General features: G+C 35.9%; 1 protein-coding gene across 6 annotated transcripts in view; it reads left to right on the forward strand.

Moving 5' to 3' along the window:
- The window catches only part of SLTM (SAFB like transcription modulator), a 41117-nt gene extending 22330 nt beyond the window's left edge, over positions 1–18787 (forward strand). For 4 of the 6 annotated variants that reach the window (XM_032481076.1, XM_032481078.1, XM_032481080.1 and 1 more), the window contains 16 exons: positions 411–438; positions 1766–2234; positions 2852–2901; positions 4796–4914; positions 6772–6921; positions 7148–7251; positions 7350–7516; positions 7991–8076; positions 8280–8443; positions 10780–10960; positions 11693–11817; positions 12649–12819; positions 13243–13557; positions 13666–13810; positions 15669–15829; positions 17732–18787. In XM_032481076.1, the coding sequence (XP_032336967.1) occupies positions 411–438; positions 1766–2234; positions 2852–2901; positions 4796–4914; positions 6772–6921; positions 7148–7251; positions 7350–7516; positions 7991–8076; positions 8280–8443; positions 10780–10960; positions 11693–11817; positions 12649–12819; positions 13243–13557; positions 13666–13810; positions 15669–15829; positions 17732–17840 (2544 nt within the window). In that variant the 3' untranslated portion in view covers positions 17841–18787. The remainder of the gene's footprint in view (positions 1–410; positions 439–1765; positions 2235–2851; positions 2902–4795; positions 4915–6771; positions 6922–7147; positions 7252–7349; positions 7517–7990; positions 8077–8279; positions 8444–10779; positions 10961–11692; positions 11818–12648; positions 12820–13242; positions 13558–13665; positions 13811–15668; positions 15830–17731) is intronic. The other 2 variants (XM_032481077.1, XM_032481079.1) reach the window with 1 other exon arrangement.
- The last annotated feature ends 5887 nt before the right edge of the window (positions 18788–24674 follow it).

The raw sequence follows: 24674 nt of genomic DNA on the forward strand, positions 1-24674 counted from the left end.
CAGGCCCTTGAAAGTGTATGTCTTATGTTTTGAATAGTGTGCCCTAAGAATGCCTTTGAACTGTGTCATAGAAAGTAATCAGGTCAGGCTTTTTATTGGTATTTCTTTGATATGAGTAAGATTTGGGTTGTATAAACTAGTTTTGAATACTGAAACTAAGTAATTCAGTTAGTTATTGATCTAATCATCGACAGTCTTGCCTGTTTTCTTGTCTAAAATCATGTATACAAGACGTGCCAAATTTCTGTAAATGTGTTTTGGTTCTGATTAGAATATCCTATATTTGTTAGTGATAGGTGACTCTAATATTATTATATTATAGGACAGTTTAACCTGATAGATTTTGTACTATTACTGAAATCCAGTTTTAAGTGAATTCATTTTACATTTGATTATTTTTTGAATTTCAGGATGGTGAGGAAGAAGAAAATGAGAAAGGTATGTTTGATGCTAAGTAGAGTTTAAAAATTGGTGACATTTAGAAAAACTAAATTAGTGAGAGTAAAGCATTTCTTATTTGAAATCTTATTTTTTGAAATGAGTTTATTTTCAAATTTATCAATTTAGTGAATTAAGTTAGCATCTTAATTTTATTTTTCAATTGGTTTTAATTTTCTTTTTAACACTTTAAGACATGTTCTAACTTAATGTACATATCAGTTACTGTAGTGGACAATGCCATTTTTTATTTAACCCAATTTAAATTTTATTTTTAAAAATAATTTCTAGCATACGGTAAGTTGATTACATCCTTAAATCTGGCACTGCAGTAACTCATACGTGCTTATTCGAGTCCTAATATGTAACAAGTAATTTTGCAGCTAGTCCTAAAAATGTTAGGTGACTGGGAGACTATTTGCTACTTAAAAAAATTTTCGTTCGGTCTTCTGACAGTTATATGGTAGTTTAGGAGAGCTGTCTCGTTCAATATAATTACAGGGACATCAGTAGCAATACATGTGGTCAGTATGAGGTTATGGAAGAGTTCTTGGAAAGAAGTCAAAGGATTTTCCTACTTTGGACTAGAAAGGACATGGAACAGGGTTCTAAGCAAGGCAGAATTCAAAACTTGGAAGCAATGATGAAGTAAAGCTACCAACTGAAAATCTCAGATGCCCGAAGCCTTTCTATTTCGGGAGAATGCAAGACATCTTTGAAAATGGTAACTGCAGGACTGACTGGACAGGATGAAGACTGGATATAGCCAATTTCCTAAACCTTATGGAGCAGGCCATCTTTGGAGCCTCCTGTAGCGGTTTTCCATGATTCTGGACTACCCAAGAATTGAATAAGAAGAGCGAAAAAGATGAGGCCCTGAATACTTTGAAGACTGATTGATATCCTCAGACTGTGACCTTTCAAGACATCACCGTGGGAGTTCCGAAGGTCACAAGGGTTAAATCCCAAGATCATTCGAACATTGAATAACAAATCTGCACACTTGTCACTATCTCATGGAGGAAAAAAATCTTCCATATGCCATTAACTTATAATCAGAAATGAAGAACTGGTATCCTCAGGATGGAACCATTTCCTCACTTCCGTTGTTTGGTATTTGTATGTAGAGATCATTTTTTCCATGAAGAATAAGTGATCCTGGGTAAAGGATTGTTTATGTTAGTTAATACCCTTGTGTTTTTCTTCCTAACCTTCCCATCAGTGCTAATAACTGGCTTTATATTTTCTAGGTCCTATTCTAGCTTATGAATATGAAATTGTTTAAACTTCTTGTTTTGCCATATTTATTCCTGTTAAATCCTCTTAGATATAGCAGGTTCTGGTGATGGTACACAAGAAGTATCTAAACCTCTTCCTTCAGAAGGGAACCTAGCTGAGGCTGATCACACAGCTCATGAAGAGATGGAAGCTAATGCGACTGTGAAAGAAGCTGAGGATGACAACATCTCGGTCACAATCCAGGCTGAAGATGCCATCACTCTGGATTTTGATGGTGATGACCTCCTAGAAACAGGTAAAAATGTGAAAATTACAGATTCTGAAGCAAGTAAGCCAAAAGATGGGCAGGACGCCATTGCACAGAGTCCGGAGAAGGAAAGCAAGGATTATGAGATGAATGCGAACCATAAAGATGGTAAGAAGGAAGACTGCGTGAAGGGGGATCCTGTCGAGAAGGAAGCCAGAGAAGGTTCTAAGAAAGCAGAATCTGGAGACAAAGAAAAGGATACTTTGAAGAAAGGGCCCTCGTCTACTGGGGCCTCTGGTCAAGCAAAGAGGTTTGTTTTTCTATGTCAGTTCTTTACGATACTGAATTCCAGCATTCAATAAGATCGCTCTACATTAAGGGGGTGGCTTCAAGACCATGTACAGTAATTAGTACTTATGATCCTGCCTATAATATTTTTGACCGTCATAAGTTACTTTTAAAAAAAATTTCAAGAATCTTCATAATATGCAGTGTGTCCTACTGATTGCATTGTCGAATTGTCAGCATATATTTGTTTTTTTTTTTGTTTTTTTTTTGTTTTTTTTTTCAAATTGACAATTTTTTTGTGTTTTATTTTTAAAAATCCTTGTGATGATGGTTAATGAACAACTATCAGTCCTAAGAACACAAAATGAAGTCAAGTCCCAGTCCTGAAATCTGGAGAAGATGGCCATAAAACCACTGAATAGAATTGTCAGAAAATCTAGATCTTCAGGCATCTTGGGGAAAATCAGTGCAAGAATCCTAAGGGAATCATTTGTTCAAATAACCTAATCTAGGCCTTTGGAATTGTTAATCTGTTTGAATAGCACTAGTTTGAAATGCAGTCAATATCAAGCTGTTCGATTTTTGGGTTTTTTTGGTTTTTTTTGTTTTCAATTTTCTTCTGGTGATTTGCTTCTTTAGCTCTTCAAAGGAATCTAAAGACAGCAAGACATCATCCAAAGATGACAAAGGTAATGGATTTTTTTTTCCTATTTATTTCAGTGGTAAATTGCATATTTTTATTAAAAAGTAATAATTGCCTGGTATTTCCTTTGACATTTAGTCCTTGAAAATTGACATACTAAAAATTTTGGATGGCCTTTGTGTAAGCAGTGGAGTTAGATTACGGCAAACTCTCAGTGTACTTGAAGCATTACTCTCTTAATTACTTAATTTGTAGACTGGTATGAGTTTGCTAAAAATCTGATGTGTGTTTTTTTACATTGTCTTCTGAGCAACTGTATTGAATATTCATATAATAGGTATTTCATTTTCTTACATTATAATTTCAGAAGTATTTTATTTTTGATTGCAGTCTCTTATAACCCCTACATACTACCACTGTCTTTTCCCTGTTCGGTCTAGTAGGAAATGTGCTATAATATTTCTGTATATTTCTGGAGCTGAATATTTGAAAGAAATTCAGTTTCTACCATTTGGTTCTACTTTTTTTCATTCTTTAAATCAGGGCACACTTCTATTAACATAGCCAATTATTAGCATTTTAATTCTTCAGAATTTACTTCCTAATTGACTTATTTTAGGTTGATGAGAGTCTTAAGTAGGAAAGTAGTTTTATTTTAAATTTCTGTAAGCTTAAAGGTGTAATATTTGATTTCTTTTTGTTACTGGGAAGTCTCTGGTTATCTTATGGCCATACGCTTTAGTTTTGTCTTGTATACGCTGTATATTTGAAAAATATGTCTTATATTCTTTTTAAAAAAACACTTTAAGGGAAAATAATACCATTTAGGTACTGTAGATTCCTAAAATGCCTCTTGAGTGCCTAAAAAAAAAGGAATATTATGTGTCCTCTGTGGTTTAGTATATTTTGTTGATATATTTTCATGATTAGAAATTTTAGTGATTGATTTAGTAATTGACAATTAATTGCATTACCTACGTCTCTTGCAATTTTGGTTAATGGATAAGATATAATAAATTGTTATCCTTTAAATTTAGAAACTTAGTGTAGTCTTAACTAAATGTTAAGTTTTTCCTATCATTAAAAATGTTTTTCCTGTAATTGGAGAAGTATGTGGGCCCAAATGTTACTGGTAGAATAAAAAAGATACACAGACTTGTAGTTAACATTTCATGAGATAAAACAGATCCTTGGTAAGTATGTTTCTTAAGAATAGAATGCAGCAGTCATTAATATTTAAAATATTTGAGTCAGGCATGTGTTGTCTCCTCGTAAGCACACTGACAGTAGTTTTTCAGCTAAAACTTGTGGCATGTAATTTTTTAAAGCAGAGAACATTTTACTCTTTCTGCATATAATAACTTGAAGTTTTAAACATTTTTACTTTTATTTGTTTATGTACTATTTCTCTTAAAGTGGGTAGGGATTGTTTTCCAAATAAAGTCAAACAAATGAAAATTCCTGTTTTATAACAGCACATTTGAAGAAAAGCACTGAAGGGTGATTGTATTGTATTGTATGAAGGGTGTGTAGGCCTGTACTTTAAGAAATGGCATCTATCTGTATGGAACTAGACTTTGTGGAAATAGTACAGAAACAATTCATATAACCATTTACCTTCTAAAAGATTTTGAGGTCTCTAATCTTATTTTTGTCATTGATTTGTTTTAGAAGATTGATTTTTGTTAAATCCAGAGTTATCTAGCAACATATAATTTCCATTTTCTCTTACCCTTTCTCTAATAGAGAATGAAGATGTACTGGTTGATTAGTGTTTGTTATTAAGTATTTAAATTCTTGAAAACAGTTTATCTTTTGCTTTGATTTTTCCCTCTTGCACTTTGTACTATCAGAATTAAACAAGAGGGTTTTGTAATTTTGGAAGAATATGGCCCTAGTAATTTTGTATACTTAAACTTCTGATGTTAAATCTGTTCTAGGAAGTACAAGTAGTACTAGTGGTAGCAGTGGAAGCTCAACTAAAAATATCTGGGTTAGTGGACTTTCTTCTAATACCAAAGCTGCTGATTTGAAGAACCTCTTTGGCAAATACGGAAAGGTACTTCTTTTTACCTTTTTAACTGTCTTTGTAGTATCTCCATTTTAAACAAGGGTTGTATTCAAAACAGTATAAATAAAATCTAATTTTTTAACTCTCTCAGGACTGTTACAGGCATAATTATTGAGTTCTGTGGTAATGGTGAGTTTCATCATATAATCTCACTCTGAGCCCTGGGGATCTTTGTATTAAGAGTTCATATTTTGAGCCCATTTAAATCAAGGACTGAGTTTCATTTGTTAAATTCATCATAGTTTTTCTAGGAACTAGAATTGCTGAGACTGATCTGGTCATCCGGAAAACATAGGTAGACTAATATTAGGCAATAGAATTTGACTACAAAATGGATGTAGTCCCTGTCATCGTACAGATTCCAGTAGAGCGGTGGAGAAAAATGTAAAACTGTTAAGATAGACTTAATCAGAAGTTTTGATGTGAAGGATGAGTGCAGGGTGCCAAGAGAGCAAAAAGAGAGGCTTTTACTCTGGTTGGTTCATCAGAAGTTTCTCTGGCATATAAGGGGACACCTAATGGAAGAGAAGAATAGTCAATAATGAATTGAATATTCTGTTAATAGCTGTTGAATTAAATTGCAATTGATCTGCATCCCATAGGGCACTCACTGCTTTCTACCTTACATTTTAGTTTTCGATACACATCATATGTAACCTACTGTGGGGTAAGCTCTTTGATAGCAGGGATCTTACCTATTATACTTTATGTGCACATGGTAGGCTTTCAAGTATTAGCAAATAGCCATTAATGAATGTTACAAAAATCTTGTTTATTTTAGGAGCTGTTTTTTTTCCTTCTAATTAGAGAGTTGCCTCAGCATTAAGGAAGTTCTTGTAGGAGCCACAGACAGAACACTGAGAATTGTAGTCTCATGATCAGCTGTGATATATTTTTGGTTCTGTTAGAGCTATAAAAATAGTATTTCGATGGCATTTATTAGGACTAAAACTGTATACGAATACTAATGCACATACAACAAGGATCTTGGGCTTAAAATTAAATTGCTGTTGGGGTGAGTCAGCCCTTCCCGGGGTTAACATAGTTTGATAGTTTTCAGCCAGCCACGCCATACAACCTCCTAAACTCCTGTGTACCTCTTCGTGACATGACGTCTGTGTAGTATTTGTTCAGCACTAGGTTGTTCTCTCTACCTTTTCTTTTCACTCACCCATCCCTGTGTTGTCTCTTGCAGCTGTTCATGTTATAGAATTGAAAGTGTCATTTTTTTATTGATACATATTTTAAAAGTACATAGATGGAAAGTGTGTTTTTAGAGTACATTTTCAAGGCTGCCTTTTTACATGCAAATTCTTTATTTTTTAAAGTTTCTTACAGTGACTCATAGAAAAGTGTTAACACTTATCTAGACACTTTTTGGGCACTTACAGTTTTTTTTTTTTTTCTATCTTTAAGAGATTCAGGGTGGGTCTTTGATAGGGAGACTTTGGCTCAAATCTAATTGAGTATATTGTTTCTTTGCTTTCATTAATTGTACCATTACTTCATTGATGGGAATGCTTGTATTTTGATGACTGTATTTGAAAAAAAAAAATGAAGAAACTAAAACTAGGTTAAATTGCGCTTTGACCCTTTAAATTGTTCCCCTGAATTTTACTAAGTAGGCAAGGTAGATGGTGATTGCAAGAATATGAAACAATTATATAGATCATCAATGTATCCTTTATCCTGAATTTGTATATCCTGAACACATGCTTTAATTTGAATAGTCTCCATTGTAAAGTTCCATAGATATGTTGTAAATATCTAGATATTTTGTAGATATGTTGTAAAGTTGTAGTTGTAAAGTTATAAAACTTTCTGAAGTATAGTCTCATTTTACAGGTTCTGAGTGCAAAGGTAGTTACAAATGCTCGAAGTCCTGGAGCAAAGTGCTATGGCATTGTAACTATGTCTTCAAGCACAGAGGTGTCCAGATGTATTGCACATCTTCATCGCACTGAGCTGCATGGACAGCTAATATCTGTTGAAAAAGTAAGCTTGCCTAACTGTTAATAAAAGGGAGGTTACTTTGAGGGCTAGTAATTCTCAGTTTAAAGATGTTACACTGGTAGGAAGTAGAATTAGGAATGATTTTTATTTTTATTCATTTTTGTTTTTTTACTTCTGTTTTCCAAATTTCCTATCATCAACATACTTTTTATAAACACTAAAATGTAACTTGGAAACTTACATATTTTTTTCTATTTAAACCTTTCAGGTTAAAGGTGATCCTTCTAAGAAAGAACTGAAGAAAGAAAATGATGAGAAAAGTAGTTCAAGAAGTTCTGGAGACAAAAAAAATATGAGTGATAGAAGTAGCAAGTAAGGATTTATTTTTTTAATAAGTACCTGGGCTTTTTTGGTACATTGATGAAGTGGTTCTGATTCTGTTGTTTTCTTGTGTGGGGTGGTACGGTCAGGACACAAGCCTCAGTCAAAAAAGAAGAGAAAAGGTCATCTGAGAAAGCTGATAAAAAAGAAAGCAAGGATACTAAGAAAATGGAAGGTAAAGATGAGAAGAATGATAATGGATCAAGTGGCCAAACTTCAGAATCGATTAAAAAAAGTGAAGAAAAGAAACGAATAAGTATGCTATATATCTTTCTTCTTAATCCCTTTCTTATGTGTCCTACAGCTTAATTTTTACTGTGGAAGGGGGAACTTGGTATCTCAGTCCAGATAAACATTTCCACTTCATTATTAGATGTCGCTGTGGTAGAAAAGGAGCTCTAATAGGACTGATGGTCTTCTCCTTTTCCACTCTTAGGAAACAGATATCTTCTTCCAGCTCAACCTATTTACTATTAAATCTGGGCTGACTGAAAATGGTCGTTGATTAATAGCTGTTTAATTGATCTTTTGGTATCACTGAAAGTATTTATGGCTATAGACTGAGCTCTAAAAACTTTACATTTAAGTTCTTGTAGAATACATTTTTTATTTCATGTATTGGTTTGTGAATATCTGGTTGTCTAAGAAGTCAACATTTCATATTATATTAATTTTATCTTTTAATGAAACATTTTTAGACATTTGCTTATCTAATTTTTTTTTCTCCTAGGTTCAAAGAGTCCAGGACATATGGTAATACTAGACCAAACTAAAGGGGATCATTGTAGACCATCAAGAAGGGGAAGATATGAGAAAGTAAGTCTCCGAGAGGGCTATTTTCCACCTGTTTCCAAAAGAAGATAACTCAGTATCTCTGTGACCATTTTTACATACTTCCACACTAGAAAATCTAAGAAAAGAGGAATGTCATTACTCATTTAAACTTCTTAAATGACCAGCTCAATTTGAAAAACAAAATTATTTTAACATCTAGTCCTATTATAATTTTTTTCTTATAGATTCATGGAAGAAGCAAGGAAAAGGAGAGAGCTAGCTTAGATAAAAAAAGGGACAAAGACTATAGGAGGAAAGACATCTTGCCTTTTGAAAAGATGAAGGAACAAAGATTGAGAGAACATTTAGTTCGTTTTGAAAGATTGCGACGAGCAATGGAACTTCGAAGGTAGGAAAAGATTCTGTTTTATACCTGTCTGTAACTATAGGTACATCTGTAACACTAGTTATAAATCAGATTTGTAGGAAACTGTATTGTTGTAGAAAGATGTTTCTCACTTTTAAGAACTGCAGTAAAACGTAATGATTTCTTAAGTTTGGATAGCATTTTACAAGTTATAATACATCTTTCTATTATCTGTATCTTGACAGCTCTGTAAAGTTAGTTATGTCCTGTTATGTATTTGAAAAAAATGGAGGCCCAGAGAGGCTAAATGACTCTTCCAACGCCACATGGCTAATGAGTGGCAGAGTCGGGACTCAGACCCAAGTCTTCTGACTCCAAGTCCAATGCTCTTTCCTCTACTCCAAAGCTGCCGCCATAAAAAACATAACATTAAAGGAAAAATTGATTCTGTGATAAGGTAGTGTAAGCTACAGTGATCAAATAGTATGCTGACATAGGAAAAATCCATTGTACTTTGAATTAGAGCCCAAGTGAAGGAAGCTTACTGTGTTCAAGCTCTGTCCCAGCGCAGGCATTCTCTTTAAAACAAATTGAGAACAAAACAAAACATTCCTATTTTTAGTGGCAATATCTCATGAGTGCCTGTTTGCTTTCATTATTGATTTTTGGTTGACACTTAAAATATTCTTGAAATATTCTTTATAGTATGAATTTCCAAATATTAACCTATATTGTCAAATGGTCACTCATCATGGAATTTCATCTATTCATTCACAAGATTGTTTGGAACTACCAGAGATACTTCTAGCAACTTAAATAATACTATGATTGTCACACGTTATACTAAAAGGAAATCATCCTTGCATTACTCAGAATCTGTTTTCCATTTTTTTGCTGAAGTCTCAATATGCTTAGCTTCCTGTTTAGATGACAACATGTTGGGAGGAGAGAGAGTTATTAGAGCATCAATTCTCAAACCTACCAGACCAGCATCCCTTTTATATAAAAGAAAGTTGCTGTACCTTCTTTACTATTCTGAAATGAAATTAATATATAATATGCCTACCTATAAAATAATTTCCAAAATATCAATATAATACCTTAACTCTAATATAGGGGAGAAATAAAAGTAATTTATAATGAAGCATATATTCCAGATACGAATGTTCAGGCATGGCTCTCTAGAAGACATAATGAAGTAGTCAGCTGTTTGCACTCCTCTCTAGACTCAGTGAGAATGTGACAGCTACAAACACAGATTGTTATCAGTGTGTCGTATTGGTTAGTCAAATACCAAGAGTGGTGTTGACATTATGATTTCTGAAATGGTAACCAACTCTTGGAGAAGTTCTCAAAGTATAATTTTCCCTCTATATCAAGTTGCATTCCTGGAAATTTTAGTGTATGTAAAACTATGTCACAGCAAACCAATTTAGCATTTATTAAAAATGGGTTAAGTTCTAGAGTCAGATTTTTTTTTCCTAAAGGTGATTTTGTTTTGTTTTAACGACATGAATGTCCATTATGGCGTTTAAAAGGTATTAGGAGTGTTGGACAGGTTTTTTGTTATGCAGGACAGTCCTGACTGTTCCGTGCATCATAAGAAATTTAGAATCTTTGGTCCCTCACTAATGCTGGTAACAGCCCCTTAGTCATTGTGATAATTAAGAATGCCCTTCAGATTTGCATGGGGGCAGTACTAGGGGAAGACATGCTGATAGACAAAATATTCTGGGTGCCTTAGAGTGAGGAAATGATAAAAACACTGTTAAAAGTCTAATGCAGGGTTTAATTTAGTTCAGCAAACTTTTGAACTATCTTCTGACTCAGAGAAGCATGTTACCTGGAGCCATCTGTTACAGACTAGTGAAACTCCAAAAGAGGTCTTGAGGGCAGCCGTTTATTATATATAGATTTTGCCATAATTCATGTTGATGGTTATGATCCCAAGTCATCAAAAGTAAATTCTACCTTGTTTAAGGAGATAGAATATATCCTAGATTCTGGAAATTTTTCTGTCAAAAACAATGGAAATTGTAGTTTTGTAAATTCACATATGTAGAATCTTTCCTTTTTAAAATGTTGATTGATTAATGGGCTATTATTATAGTGGGAATTTTATTTAAACAGCAGTCATCTTAGAGGCAACTGCTCTATAAAATTAAGCTGTTCAGTTGATAGTCTTTAATAAATAAGTGACAGTATTGAAATTTGTTTGAAGTTTTATTTTGAGTTCTCTTTCCAATTACATTAAAACTACTTAGAATGAGTTGAAGTTTAAAATTGCCAACCTCAAGGAAAAATACAAATTCAAAAGCTATTCTCTTTCACACAGTGCTAGCATAATTTAAGTATTTCTAAATACTGATTTTTGTTAGACGAAGAGAGATTGCAGAAAGAGAGCGTCGAGAGCGAGAACGCATTAGAATAATTCGTGAACGGGAAGAACGGGAACGCTTACAGAGAGAGAGAGAGCGCCTAGAAATTGAAAGGCAAAAACTAGAGAGAGAGAGGATGGAACGCGAACGCTTGGAAAGGGAACGCATTCGTATTGAACAGGTGCAGTCAGAAAATCTTTTCATCTTAAATAACTGACCTTTTTCAAACCCTGTGATTTTTGCCCTAAAATTTGCTTTACTTGTTGTAAAGCTTCTATAGGATGAGTTCAGCTAATGAGCATATATTAAGTATCCCTGAAAGATAATAGTGAATTAGGTGCTAGTTAAAAATACATTTAGTAGTGACCTTGTTCTAGCCAATTGGTAATAACTTGAGCTCTGCAATATCATGGCAGCCTAATAGTCTGAGCATAGGACTATGAGTCCAGAGTAGTTGTAATCCAGGCTCTGTCACTATCCCATTCTTAGAAAATAATAACTACTTCCTTACAATTCTCATGGGAATGATTTCCCAAGGCTGGAAGGAATTAATGCCTCTCTTTGCAGAATTGCATCCAGGATTTTAAGGCACTTAGTCTTCATACATATTAAGAACTCTATTTCTAATTCCCTTTAGGTGCTTTTGTTACAAATGATTAAATCTGACCTTCCCAAGTACTTGCCAGCTTTCACCACCCAATCTGTGTTAATTTTAATGTTGCAGAACAGTAGTCATAGCCTAGATTGCCAATTACCGGAGTCAAATTTGTTATTGATTTGTCCGAGGTATGTGTTTTGCCTGGTGCTTGCCTATGATGCTTTCTTAATGACAGGATTACAACAAGGTTGCATATATACTTACCTTATGTTTTCATTTTGCATTGGTTGGTTCTTCCTTCTGTGTTGTGTGAAGGAACGTCGTAAGGAAGCTGAACGTATTGCTCGAGAACGAGAGGAGCTGAGAAGGCAGCAGCAGCAGCTTCGTTATGAACAAGAAAAGAGGAATTCTTTGAAACGCCCACGTGATGTAGATCATAGGTAGTCGCTTGCTTTCTTCAACAGTTCCTTGCTGTATTACTTCATTCAAGCTAAGACTAACAGGAGAATTAGAAAGTACAGGTGCCCCTCACTGGAGTAAAAAGTCGTGATCAACAGGGATGGGAACGATTGCAGTCTTGGGTTGGACTCCATGCATTGTCAAGGGAGAAGAGTCTGCTCTTCCTTCCCTACTTACCTTCCTAATGCCAAATGTTTTTCCATTATGGCTGGAAATACATGGGAGGTTTCAGTCATGCTTCCCAAACCCAGGCCCATTTTGAAAATTCTTATAGGATAGTGTACAGAAATGGAAGTCATAAACTTGGGAAGACTAAAAATAGATTCTGTGGTGTGTTTCCGTTCATGGTTCTTAATAGATTTCAAAATATAATATAGTCATTTAATTTTCTGAATATAAATGCTATGGGATTTAGTTGATTGTGCTGAGGAATAAGTGGAATGAATGAAATATGGTTGGGTCTTAACCTCTCTAACCTTTCCAAAATTAAGTGCAACAGAAAAGGTTGTGTACTGCTGGTTAGAATTTTATTATAAAATGGTATCAAGTATTTTATCTTATTTGTCTTTTCCATTTAATAATTTTAAAACAAATAATTTTTTAGCTGTCTTGTGAAATTCCTGTAACACTTATATGACTTAACATAATTTAATAATTTTTTGCTAGCTGTTCTCATAACAGAATGCTTTGTCTTGAGTTTATTAGTGCTCTGTATTCACAGTTCCTAGCATGTGGTATGTATGACTCCAAGTAAATGTTATTTGATTGCTGTAAAACTAATTTATATAAATGAGCAAATATTTCTCTTCAAGGCGAGATGATCCTTACTGGAGCGAGAATAAAAAGTTGTCTCTAGATACAGATGCACGATTTGGCCATGGCTCTGACTACTCTCGCCAACAGAATAGATTTAATGATTTTGATCACCGAGAGCGGGGCAGGTTTCCTGAGAGTTCATCGATACCGTCTTCATCTTTTGAAAGGTAAATAGATGTGTTGAAAATTGTTGTATTTGGTATATGAGCCTTGCCAGCGATAAGTTTGGTTCTCTATTAAAATCTTAATTGAGAAGTACAGGTTATAACTGTGTGTTGAGAACAAATCATGTTTGGTTTTTGGTTTTGTTAATGGGAATGTGACAGTATTCAGAATTAGTTTAATAGGCCACCATAACAAGGTCGAATAGTTCGGCTTTATCTTCTTTATCTTAAAAACTAATTGGGAGTACTGTTAGCTTTGGATGTGCCTCAGTTGTGAAGAACAGTAAAGAGCACTTCAGGCTGGTATGACTCGAGTGTTTGATGTAATTCCCCTTGGATACCAAAAAACCAGCATCCGTGCCAGACATTTAGCTCAGTTTAAATGTAAGTACGTCTCAGGACCTGTGTTCTTTGTTTTGGTAATAGGCGAGAACGTTTTGTTGGTCAAAGTGAAGGGAAAAAAACACGTCCTACTACACGAAGAGAAGATCCAGGTTTTGAAAGGTACCCCAAAAATTTCAGTGATTCCAGAAGAAATGAGCCTCCACCGCCAAGAAACGAACTTAGAGAAACAGACAGGCGAGAAGTGAGAGGGGAACGAGACGAGAGGAGAACAGTGATCATTCACGACAGGCCTGATATCACTCACCCTAGACATCCTCGAGACGGAGGGCCCAATCCATCTAGACCAACCTCCTGGAAAAGCGAAGGAGGCATGTCCACTGATAAGCGGGAAACAAGGTATTTATGAAGTTTCTAATGCCTGGCTGATGGTGGTATATGATGCATTTGGGTTTTTAAAAAAGTTGTAGTAGAGTGTTGATTGTGTTTCTGTGTTTCGTTTAACAGAGTTGAAAGGCCAGAACGATCTGGGAGAGAAGTATCAGGGCACAGTGTGAGAGGGGCTCCGCCTGGGAATCGCAGTAATGCTTCAGGCTATGGAAACAGAGAGGGAGACAGGGGAGTAATCGCAGACCGGGGAAGTGGAGCACAGGTAAATGCATATTAAGGTTTAATGTCAACTCTTCAGAAATAAATTTAGAGGACTTCTGAGACATGTCATATCCATCGCATCATTTTGGTGTGGCCTACCTAATTTAGTTAGATTAGAATGCTTGGGAGACTAGCTTCTTATAAAAGATCTTAATGCTTCTTGTATTTTACAGTCAGTAGTTGAACATATAGCCCAGAGAAGTAGGATACGAGCCCTGAAATCGCCCCCCCCCCCCAGTTTTATTGAGATATAATAGACGTACAGCAGGCACTGTTCAGGTAAGTTTAAGGTGTACAACATAATGATCTGACTGGAATACATCATGAATGGATGACAGCCCTGAAATTCTAATTCTGTTTTTACTAACTCTCTGCTGAAATTTGGGAATTGTCTTTGGTAGATGAGCCTTCCCAATGATGAGTTTGATTTTATTTCTTTCTTAAGAAATTGAGGATTTCAAATCAGATGGAAAATACTTGGTCCCTACTTGTGTTTCCCTTTCACTTTTTCCTTTAAAAAAAAATTACTCTCCCTTTTCTCTTTCATTAAGTAGCTTAAAGTGTAGACTGAAATAAAACTTTTGTCTCTTTTTTGTTCTTTCATCTCTAAAGGTAGGCAAGCGGAATATTTTATATTTTTTAATTGCTTTTTACTCCCGTGACAGTTCATTGACTTGAATATTTTGTAAGTTAATGAACCTGGGCAGAGGACATCTCTTAGCAATTCAAATGAACAAAAACCTTTTAACTGTTTTTAAAGCATTCTGTTGGTGAAATACTGGCATATGCAGAGATAGCAGCAGAGATAGAATACTCTTTAAATTAACACACAGAAAAGAATTCTGAAGTGTGTGTGTGTATCCATCCTTCAACCTGCATTATACTCTAATATTCTCTTTTGCATTTGAATACGTATTAGGTTTTGAGCAACATTTTTTACCAGAAAATGTTTGAATTTCCTGGCATGCTGCTTAATACCACTATATGCTTTCCATTTCATGCAGAGCACTGTGGAACAGATTTGGGCCTGCTGGCATTTATAAGTGTTAATGTTTCTAATAAGTAGAAATGTTCAGTATATCAGCTCACTGAGCTATTTACTCTGAATAGAACTTCTAAGACTTGGTACATAATCCAGGTATATCACCTCATTTAAAGTAAAATTCAAGGCAGTCTCATAGACTAGCCCCCTGCATTCAGATACCCTTTTATAAAATGTGTCCTGAGGAGGAGAGCCTGTCCATCCCCTGGCAATTTGGTTTTCGTGATGTTGGTCTGTAAGGTGTTCTGATGGTAGTGTATCTCTGTAGTTCCCTTTCAGCTTTATTTTCTGCAGTCTAAATATCATAACTTTTGACTCTTTTTTCCCTCAAATCTTCTTGCTTTTGTTTCTTTATGTTCACTACTCTTTTTTTTTCTTTCACAGTCATGGATGTAAGACCTTGTAAGAGCGTAGCACTAGCTAGTACTGTGTACAGTAGGATGAGAGCTCCTGTTCCTCTGCGCTGTTTGCATGTTGATGATATATACTCCACCCTGATTTGTCTTCAGGGCTTGACCTCCCTGTACGTCTTCTTCATATAGGTCCAGGCGTTATACATAGACTCAAGGGTCAGGAAGTACATGGGTGCTAGAAGGTATAGCAGTAACAGTGCCGAAGCATTTCCCTCGTACCCTGCCCTGAAGCCTGAGTAATTTCTCACTTCAAAATAGATGGAAACTGTCTTCATATTATTCATTCTGTCATCTTCTCAGGCATCTTATTAATTTGCTTCTGACCTTAAAAGTACACCAGCGTTAAGTAAATTGGCCTGAGGCTGAGGCTGTCCTGACTTTTCTCTTAATGTGTTATTCTTTAGCACTATCCTGAAGAACGACATGTGGTTGAACGCCATGGACGGGACACAAGTGGACCAAGGAAAGAATGGCATGGTCCACCTTCTCAAGGGCCTGGCTATCATGATGCGAGGCGAATGGGTGATGGCCGGACAGGAGCAGGCATGATAACCCAGCACACAAGGTAAGTAGTTAATCATTTAAGACTTTTCTGCCAGCATGTGACCAAACCTTTATCTTTTCCTTAAAGGTCATTGTAGTTTATGAGAGATTGAATTGCAACTAGTAACAAACCTTGGTCTGCCCAGATATTTCCACATATTGACTAAAAATCTCTAGGAGATTATATGCAGGGCAGCTGATGTTAATTTGTTAGTTAATATTCCTCATTGTAAATTAGTTGATTGGCATTCTGGCATCCTGATCTGGATATATATAGGCATGTATGTCAGAATCCAGTTGGTAATAGATAGTAATTTCATGTTGGAACCATATTCTTGCTCAGTGTCTATCATTCCTAAAATTCCTAGAAAGGAAGAAGAAACTGAAAGGATGTTCTGTTTTCTCCCATTTCAAATAACTCTAGCAGCATTTTTGGATATTTATGCCAAAGCCTGTTCACAGGCTAAGAGACGAGCTTTATTTTCTCTTCACACCAACATCCATTGTGGCTGTTCAGCTGGCAAGTCTTTGGCCTCTCTCTCCCCCATGATCTTTCTTTCCCTTTCCTCTGTCTTAGAAGAGACAGTGGCTTGGCTCCATGACCCGAGTAACCATTCCATTGGTTGCTTGTACCGTCACACTCAAGTGTTTATTATACTTGTGCCTGCACAGCCTCATCACTCTTTCTGTCCTTGGTTTTTGAAGGTCACCAATGCCTTTTTTCTTGATAAATTCAGATTCCTTTAATTTTTTAGTTCTCAGACTCCTTTGTGGTTAAGCACTGTTGCTTTTGCTTTTTTGAAACATTCCTCTGTTTTCTAATGTACCGTAATATTCTTTGTATCTTTTTGATTTACTTTGTTGGCTCCTTTAAATGGTTGGATTTTAGACACTATTTATTTTTAGCTCTATTTTGTGATCTCCATGCAGTATGTTGCGAGCTCCATGTAAATGCCTAGACGTCTCCATAAAGTCAAGGTCACAGGCAAACTCATTCCTCTCCTATTTCAAACCTTTATGTTTCAGTTGTCTCCAGTTTCTTCTAATGTGCCAGTGCCACCGTGCCTCTCATTCACCCAGACTGGGAAAACATGGGCCTCATCTTTATCTCTCTTCATTCCTAGCATAAATTTCTAAATATAGTTCAGTTTAAAAAAATATATTTGTAATAGCTTTACCCTCTCTCTCATTTCAGCTTTTATCTGATCTTCCCCAGTTAGTCTTTTGCATCCTTTATTATTCACAGTATTTCTAAATTTAACTGTTGAGACTGTCTTCTTACACCATTTACTTGCTCCAAAACTATAGACAGCTTTTCTAGGTTACAGGATCTAATCCAGATTCCTCAGTCTGGCATCCAAACTTTTTCATAATCTGGTTTTATTCTACTAAAACCATTTCCCCATGAGATTTTTCTCTCTCAAATTTGTTACAGGGGCTTGGGGTGGATCTTTTTACCTGTATCATTCAATTGTATCTACTACACTGCATTATACGTATAAAAGAAGTTAACAGAAACATTTCTTGAGTGATGTCCTCTAGCTCAGAGGTTCAAGTTCCTAACGTGATGCTTATGCTGTAGATCTGGGGACCACAGTTTGAGAACCACTGCTCCAGTCCGTTCATGCACTGACCGTTAAGTCGCTTACAGAGGGAGAGACTGCCCAAGTTGAAATCCTCACTCTACCATTTATTATCAGATCACCATTGTGATCTTGGGCAAATTACTTAACTTCCAAATCTGTTTTTTCATCAGTAAAATCAGGTTAGTGATGGTACATACCTCACAGGACTGTTGAAAGGAGTAAATTAATGTGGGTAAAGTACAAAGAACAGTGTCTGGTAAATGATAATTTTGTAGGTGTTAGCTGTAATTATTTGTTCTTCTGTTCTCTGACTTTTTTTTCTTTTAAACCTTTTTCAGTAATGCATCCCCAATTAATAGAATTGTACAAATCAGTGGCAATTCCATGCCAAGAGGAAGTGGCTCTGGATTTAAGCCATTTAAGGGTGGACCTCCACGAAGATTTTGAACATTAGCTCTCTGCCATGGTTTCAAGATAATTTATTGAAGTCTGTAAACTTTACTTGACTGACTACTTATGAAGAGGACCTCTGACTTGCTTGAGAGTTCTGTCAGACTTTTCTTTTTTTTCTCATTTTTTAAAATTTAACATGATTGCTTTTCTCAATTTTGGAGAAGATGTTTAAATAGTTCTGTTGTAACTTTTAATAGTTTGTGTATCATTCAACTTTTTTTCTTGCAGCACCAAGACACATTTGAAAAGATAGGAATCAAAACCATTTTGTTTAACGCTGTGTGAATATAAAGAGTAGTTTGCAGGTGTGTGGTAGTAGTTTAATTTGCAGCATTAGCTCTGTGGTGTCAGGCTCTAGAGTTACTTCTTGTCACCAAGCATTTTCGGCCTCCATTTTGAAGGCTTAAACAGTCTGCTGTTTAATTTTTAGAGAATAAGATTGTTCCTTGCATTTCTGAGTATTATGTAACCTATTTTTGCAGAAGGTACTGTTACATTAAGTGCATCTGTGTATCCTGGTTTTAAAAAATGTACTCTTTTTTGAAATAAACCTTCATATTCTGTATAGTTGCTAAAGCGTTGAGAACCTTTTTAATTGTAAAATCAGAACCAATTCTCAGTTTAGTGTAGCAGCACACTTGTTCAGGTTTGCATGGTATGAAACCAAATAGATAAATGAAACCTTGGCCATGAGGTCTGTATCACTGAGGTTTTTAGACTGAGTTGTGCAGGTAAGTGCACTTTTAGGTAATCTGCACTGTTTGATGGATAAATTCCATCTCTGGGAATTGTGTGGGTATTAATGTTTCCATGTTCCCAACTATGTTGAGAAGTGGAAAAAAACCCAGGTTCCAGATTGGTGAATCAGTTGGGTTTTGTAAATATTTGTATGTGGGAAGGCATTGTTGTCTCTTTGTGAAAATAAAAATCCACACTTGGAAGTGTATGTGTCTTTGTTTCCAGCTTTTTAGGTGTAAGTTCTCCAGCCCTTTCTGGAGTTAAACCCAAAGTAATTGACTAGGTTTAGAGCTTTAAAGGAAATTAGCCTTAACTTTAACTCTTCACCTCAGTAGCTGGGCAGCACACTCTGTTCAAGTGTTGGAGACTTAACCGCTAATCTTGTGACTTTTTTTTTTTTTAAAGGCATCTTTTCCAGGAAAGCCCTTCAAGGTAAATTCTAAATACCACCACTTAAAGCCTCCCCTATTCCTTCACATAAATCAGTGATGAGTAACCCAGATGGTCTAGATTCTTGGAAAACTTAGCAGTCTGTATGCTCATACGAAGTAAATGATGGGTACAAGGGATTGCTCTGAGGTCATCTTTTGATTTGAAGAGTCTTTATCAAAGTTCTTGTAAATGTCCCTGGGTGGATACAACTGTGCCTGTAAGATGGCTCAGACTTCTGAGTGCTGTGGGCAGTTAGGGTACCCTGGTCTTTGACTCTTTGGGGAGCTGGCACTTTTTGTGTTGATCTCGATTTCATACCCTTTTCTGCCATTTCTAGTCCTAACTGTGGGAGCAGGTCGTGTGTGTGTGTTTGGGAGTCTGCTTCTTCACTTCCTCATTCCCCACCTCTCCCTCGCCCTGCACTTTATGGAATGGCACAGTAGAAACCTCAGTTTGTGTTGGAGTGAACTAACTTCTGCTCTTCCTCTTTCTGACTTTGGGTCATTATGTCACTTCTCGCCTGTTTTCCTTATTTGTAGAGTGGAGCTCTGCTTATTTACCACAAGGGATTACACAGTTGCTAATATTTGCTATGACTTAATGTGCTAAGCATTTTGAGTGCATTTGCTTGCCTAATACTCAGAGAATCCTACTAGCTATAAGTAACAATTAACTGTCCTACCCATTTTTCAGATGGGGATCTGAGAAGTAACCTCTTAAAAAGTTAGATGTTGGATTTGTTCTAATCTTTTCTACACCTACATTGAAGGGTACAACAGTCCAAAGACTAGTATGTAGTTATTTTTTCTTCAGGTTGCCATAGTCTAGCATTTTCAAGTTGAAAAAACCTGACAAAACCACCTTCTGAAATTTTGGCCTTGAGGTTGGGAGTAGCCCTCAAGGTTCAGGGGCACCACTTAGTAGAGGTCTGGCTGGCTAAGGATCAGAAGTGAAAACCAGTTTAAGAGATTTTGTAAAGGAAGCTGGATTCCTCAAAACCAAGAGAAAGGAGAAAATTTGCTGTTCTCCATATACTTGGTGAGCAATCAAAACATGTTTCACCAAAATGGAGGTTTCAGTAATTTAGGAGTAATAGCTTATAGTGGTTCAAGAAAGAGCCAGTCCTAGTAAGAGACTATACACGCCAAAAATAATTGTAAAAGAAAAATAAAAGCTTCAGAAATGCATAGAAAAATTTAGAAACCTTTCTGCCTATATTTGTATTCCTTGGCTATATTGTCACTTAACTCAGTTCCTCCACACTTAAGCCAGTTCCAACAATTAAATACTTACTGAATCCTTACTGTAAAAATGTCAAGTTACTTTTGCATTCTTTGTTTAAAAACTTCATCCAGTTCAGCTCCTTATCTACAGATGAATCTTTTGCAGTACCTCCAATAGTGCTTAATTAGCATTCCTCTCAAGCATGGCAAATTTAACATGTTCCATTACCGCCTATAAACTAATCCTCACAAACATTTAGTCACTATCTTTGAAGTCAGTAAAGCTGCCATACATAAAGTTCTCTTTCCTACATCACTTAAACTGCATCAGCCAACAAATACTGCTTATTTTTACCTAAAAGAAACTGTTTCCTGAAATCCTTAAGTGCTTCCTGCAAAATAAGCTTCTTTCTCTCTCTATAACATTTAGCTCTTCCAACCAGGCTTAACAGGTTCCATACAGTTGATTTTCACCTATGTATTATGTACCAGTTACCTTTATCTTATGTCTACAGCACCACACCTCTTTTCTCTCAAATACCACTTCATATCCCTTGGAATAAATCCAAACTCTTTGGAGGTACACTGTTTCTCTCACCTCATTTCTTTAACTACTTTCCTTGCTCACTTGTCACTTGCCTCTTCCTGTTTCCTAAATACAGCATCCCATGTCCAGCCTTTTGCACTTGATTCCTTGATCTGGGATGCCCTTCCTCTAGATATCCACATATCATACTTCAAGTCTGCATGAAAATGTCATTTTCTCAGTGATGCCTTCCTTGATATTTAAAACTGCCACACTCTTACCCCACCCTTGGTATTCCCCTTCCACCTTACGCATCTGATATTTATCATCTGTCTCTTCCAACTTGGATGTAAGCTCCGGGAGGGCAACAATATTTGTTTTGTTTAATTTTTCTTTCACTACCGTATCTGAGCACCTGGCACTTAGTAGCTACTCAATAAATAGTTGTTGAATGAATAACTGTGGAGAAGTCACAATTTTTGTAGAAGAGGCTTAGGGGGCAGCAGTTTGGTTAGAGTAGGGGGTAGGGTAGGAATGTGGGCTTTGTCTTGAGAGTATCTGGTGAAAATTGAGGTAAGGGCTTGAGGAGGGCCAAAAGCCTCTCCTGAGCTACCCCTTGGTGTAGCTACCAGTCAGAAATGGGACTGTATACACAGGCTGCCTAGACCATCGGACTTAACCCAAGGGGCTTATGCTCCCTGAGAGGAGATGCCTGCCTTCAGCATGAGTATTAGCCATGAAGTTGTCTTTGCTCGAGTTCCGTGCTCACTGAATCATACATTTGCTTCCCACTTGGATTTGCCAGCAAGGTTGGGAAACAAGAGTATGAACTCTGCTCATTAGGTAGATTTTTATTGGTTTGTTAGAGACTGCCTAAGCACATCAAAACCTCAAGCAATAACCGGTCATTTGGATAGAGATGGTGGTTCTTTAAAGTTTCTAGTGCTATCCACCAACATATAGTAACTAATTAATTTACTCATCATATGCTGCCAAGCATTTGGGAGAGAGAGTGGAGGGGAGACAGGTCAGATACCATGACAAGTAAGATATATGGTGCATTCCTTAAGTATATGGTAGTACATAAGGCTAAAAACTAAAAAATTATGATTCTATAAAATAAGGAAGAGTCTTAAAATATCCTAATTTGCATAAAGTTATGTCACCTATAAGCTTTTTAAATGACTTTATTCCCCAGATGCTCTGCCATCCTTGGTCCCTCCTGTTCCTAGCTCACTGGCCTCAGGGAAGAGCCTGACTGGTTCTTTGCCCTGTGTATATCTCACTACCACTGGACCACTCTCATAATGCAAATTTAGGTGAGACTGTACTACAGGAAGGCCCTTTTTTCCTGGGACAACCTGCAGGGTTGTCCAGTCTAAAGCCTTTGGAATTAGGAGTTCAAGTGCCATTTACTAGATGGGTACAATTATGGGCAATTTATCTAAGTCCAGGATGCTATGATCAACTTGGCTTACCTTGCTGGGCTGTTGTAATGATTTAAATAGGGAAAATATTTATGGAATCCTGAACTAATTTTCATTATTTCTCTTGTTCTAGCAAACTCATATTATGCTCTCTGATTATAAAACAAAAGAGAAGCACTTGATTTGTAAATGTTGGTTTAACAGAGAGCTGAACTGGTACAGCTGCTGCTGACAAAACCTTAGGTCTAATTGGGTGACATAAGGCAGTGATTCTTAAGCCTGTGCCCTATTCCAAGATATTCAGGGTGGGACCTAGGCATATTTTTCTGCAAAAGTTCTAGAGGATTTGTATGTGCAGCCAGGGTTGAAAAATCCCACTATGGAGATACAGCTCAGAGTAGGTAAGAACAAATGCTCTTTGAAGATCAGCTACGGTTTTATGAGTAGTAGGGTTTTCCTCCTGACTGCTCCAACACATCATTTTACTTTTACAAACACCATCTCTTGTCAGTGGGTGGGATGTTCTGATTAAAGTAACTTTATAGTTAACTGGTGAATAGCAACTTGATATGATTGAATTGCTCTGGGTAGGGCAAGAGGGAACTTCTGCATCAGCTTTAGAAACTTGTGTCCAAGGCTTTCAGAACTGTCTTGGTTGAGCTATAAAATACTAATACTATGTATTATTTAGATCAGGACACTTTTCATTCTATTAACTGGAGAGTCACCTTTAAAAAAGGTTATAGACAGATACCAAGATTAATAGACTAGATCCAGAGTTAGAAGTGTTGGAGTCTGGTTCTTATCCTACCAGCTGGAGCATATAATTTAACCTTTATGGACCCCAATTACTTTATCCACAGATTTATGGCCTTTATCATTACTGTGTAACTTCTGGTATGATAAAAATTCAAAATGTAGGCAACTCTGGTCATTCTAAGTAATCATAGGAAACTAAAGGGAAAAAATCTTGTCACATAATGAGGTAACTAATATTTCAAGCTTACTATGTGTTAGGTGTGTTAAATTATGAGTTCAGTTGTCATCACAGAAGTTAGTATTTACTGAGCACTTTTCTTGTACTAGGCATTGTATTAGGTAATTTACATGCATTGACTCATTCTCACAACAGGCTTATGATTTAGGTATAGGTACTATTACTATTCCCATTTTAATGTGTGGGAACTAAGGAACATTTTGTCCCAGATTATAAAGGTAGCAGGTGATATGACCAGTGACTTCTGTAATATATTTGACACCACAAAGCAAATAATTTCTAAACACCTCCTCTATATGACAAAATTATTTTCTGTTATAAGCATTTCCTTGATTTGTTCCCTAGTTTTAAAGTACTGATTAAAAATGAATTTTCATTGTAAAAGATATTATAATTCAGTAATATATTTTTTGCATGTACTAAAATTTACACTTAACAGCAAAAAATTACATTTTATAATTCCCACTCTGTTTAACTATTTTAAAATTGTAAACATAAAAACTCCAATTGAGCATAGAGAGTGACAGAAATGAGGTAACTCAAGGTCTAGTTTTCAGTATATAGGTCTTACACGTGTTTTGTTAAATCTATAGTATGTTTGATTGTAAATGGAATTTTGTAAATTTCAATTTTTAATCATTTGTTGCAAGTATATAGAAATACAATTTTTAAATTTTTGAAGTAAAATTTACAAATAATATGCACACATTTTAAGTGTACAGTTTAATGAGTCTTGACAAGTGTGCACACCCAAGTAACCACTACCAGGATCAAGATGCAGAATATTTTCATCACTAAAGGTTTTCCTTGTGCCCTTTCCTGGTCATCACAATTCACATCTTTGGCCCTAGGCAACCATTTATCTGCTTTCTATCACTAGAGATTTTATTTCCTAGAGTTTCAGATAAACAATCATACAATAATGTCTTTTTTTAATCTGACTCCTCTTGTTCAGTATAATGTTTCTGCAGTTCAGCCATGTTGCTTTGTATATCAGTAGTTCGTTCTTTTTGTTGCTGTATAGTATCGCACAGTATGGGTGTACTACGATTTTTTATGCATTCACCTATTGATGAAAATTTGAGTTGTTGACAGTTTTTGGCTATTATGAATAAAACTGGTATGAATATTTGTGTACAAGTCTCTGCACATGTTTTCATTTCTCTTGAGTAAATAGGAGTGCTGGAACTATATGTACACATAGTAGTAGTATCTATTTTTTTATTATACATAACGCATAACTTGTTTTGTGCTTCACAGATACTGCCTTTTTTTTTTTTTTTTTTTTTTTTCAAATTGAAGGTCTGTGGCAACCTTGCATTGAGCAAGGCTTTTGGTGCCACTTTTCCAACAGCATCTGCACACTTCGTGTCACATTTTGGTAATTCTCGCAGTATTTCAAGCTTTTTCATTATTTGTTTTGGTGATCTGTGATCAGTGGTCTTTGATGTTACTACTGTAATTGTTTTTTGTTTTGTTTAGAGT

This window comes from Camelus ferus, chromosome 6 (assembly GCF_009834535.1).
Source record: "Camelus ferus isolate YT-003-E chromosome 6, BCGSAC_Cfer_1.0, whole genome shotgun sequence".
Lineage (NCBI taxonomy): Eukaryota > Metazoa > Chordata > Mammalia > Artiodactyla > Camelidae > Camelus > Camelus ferus.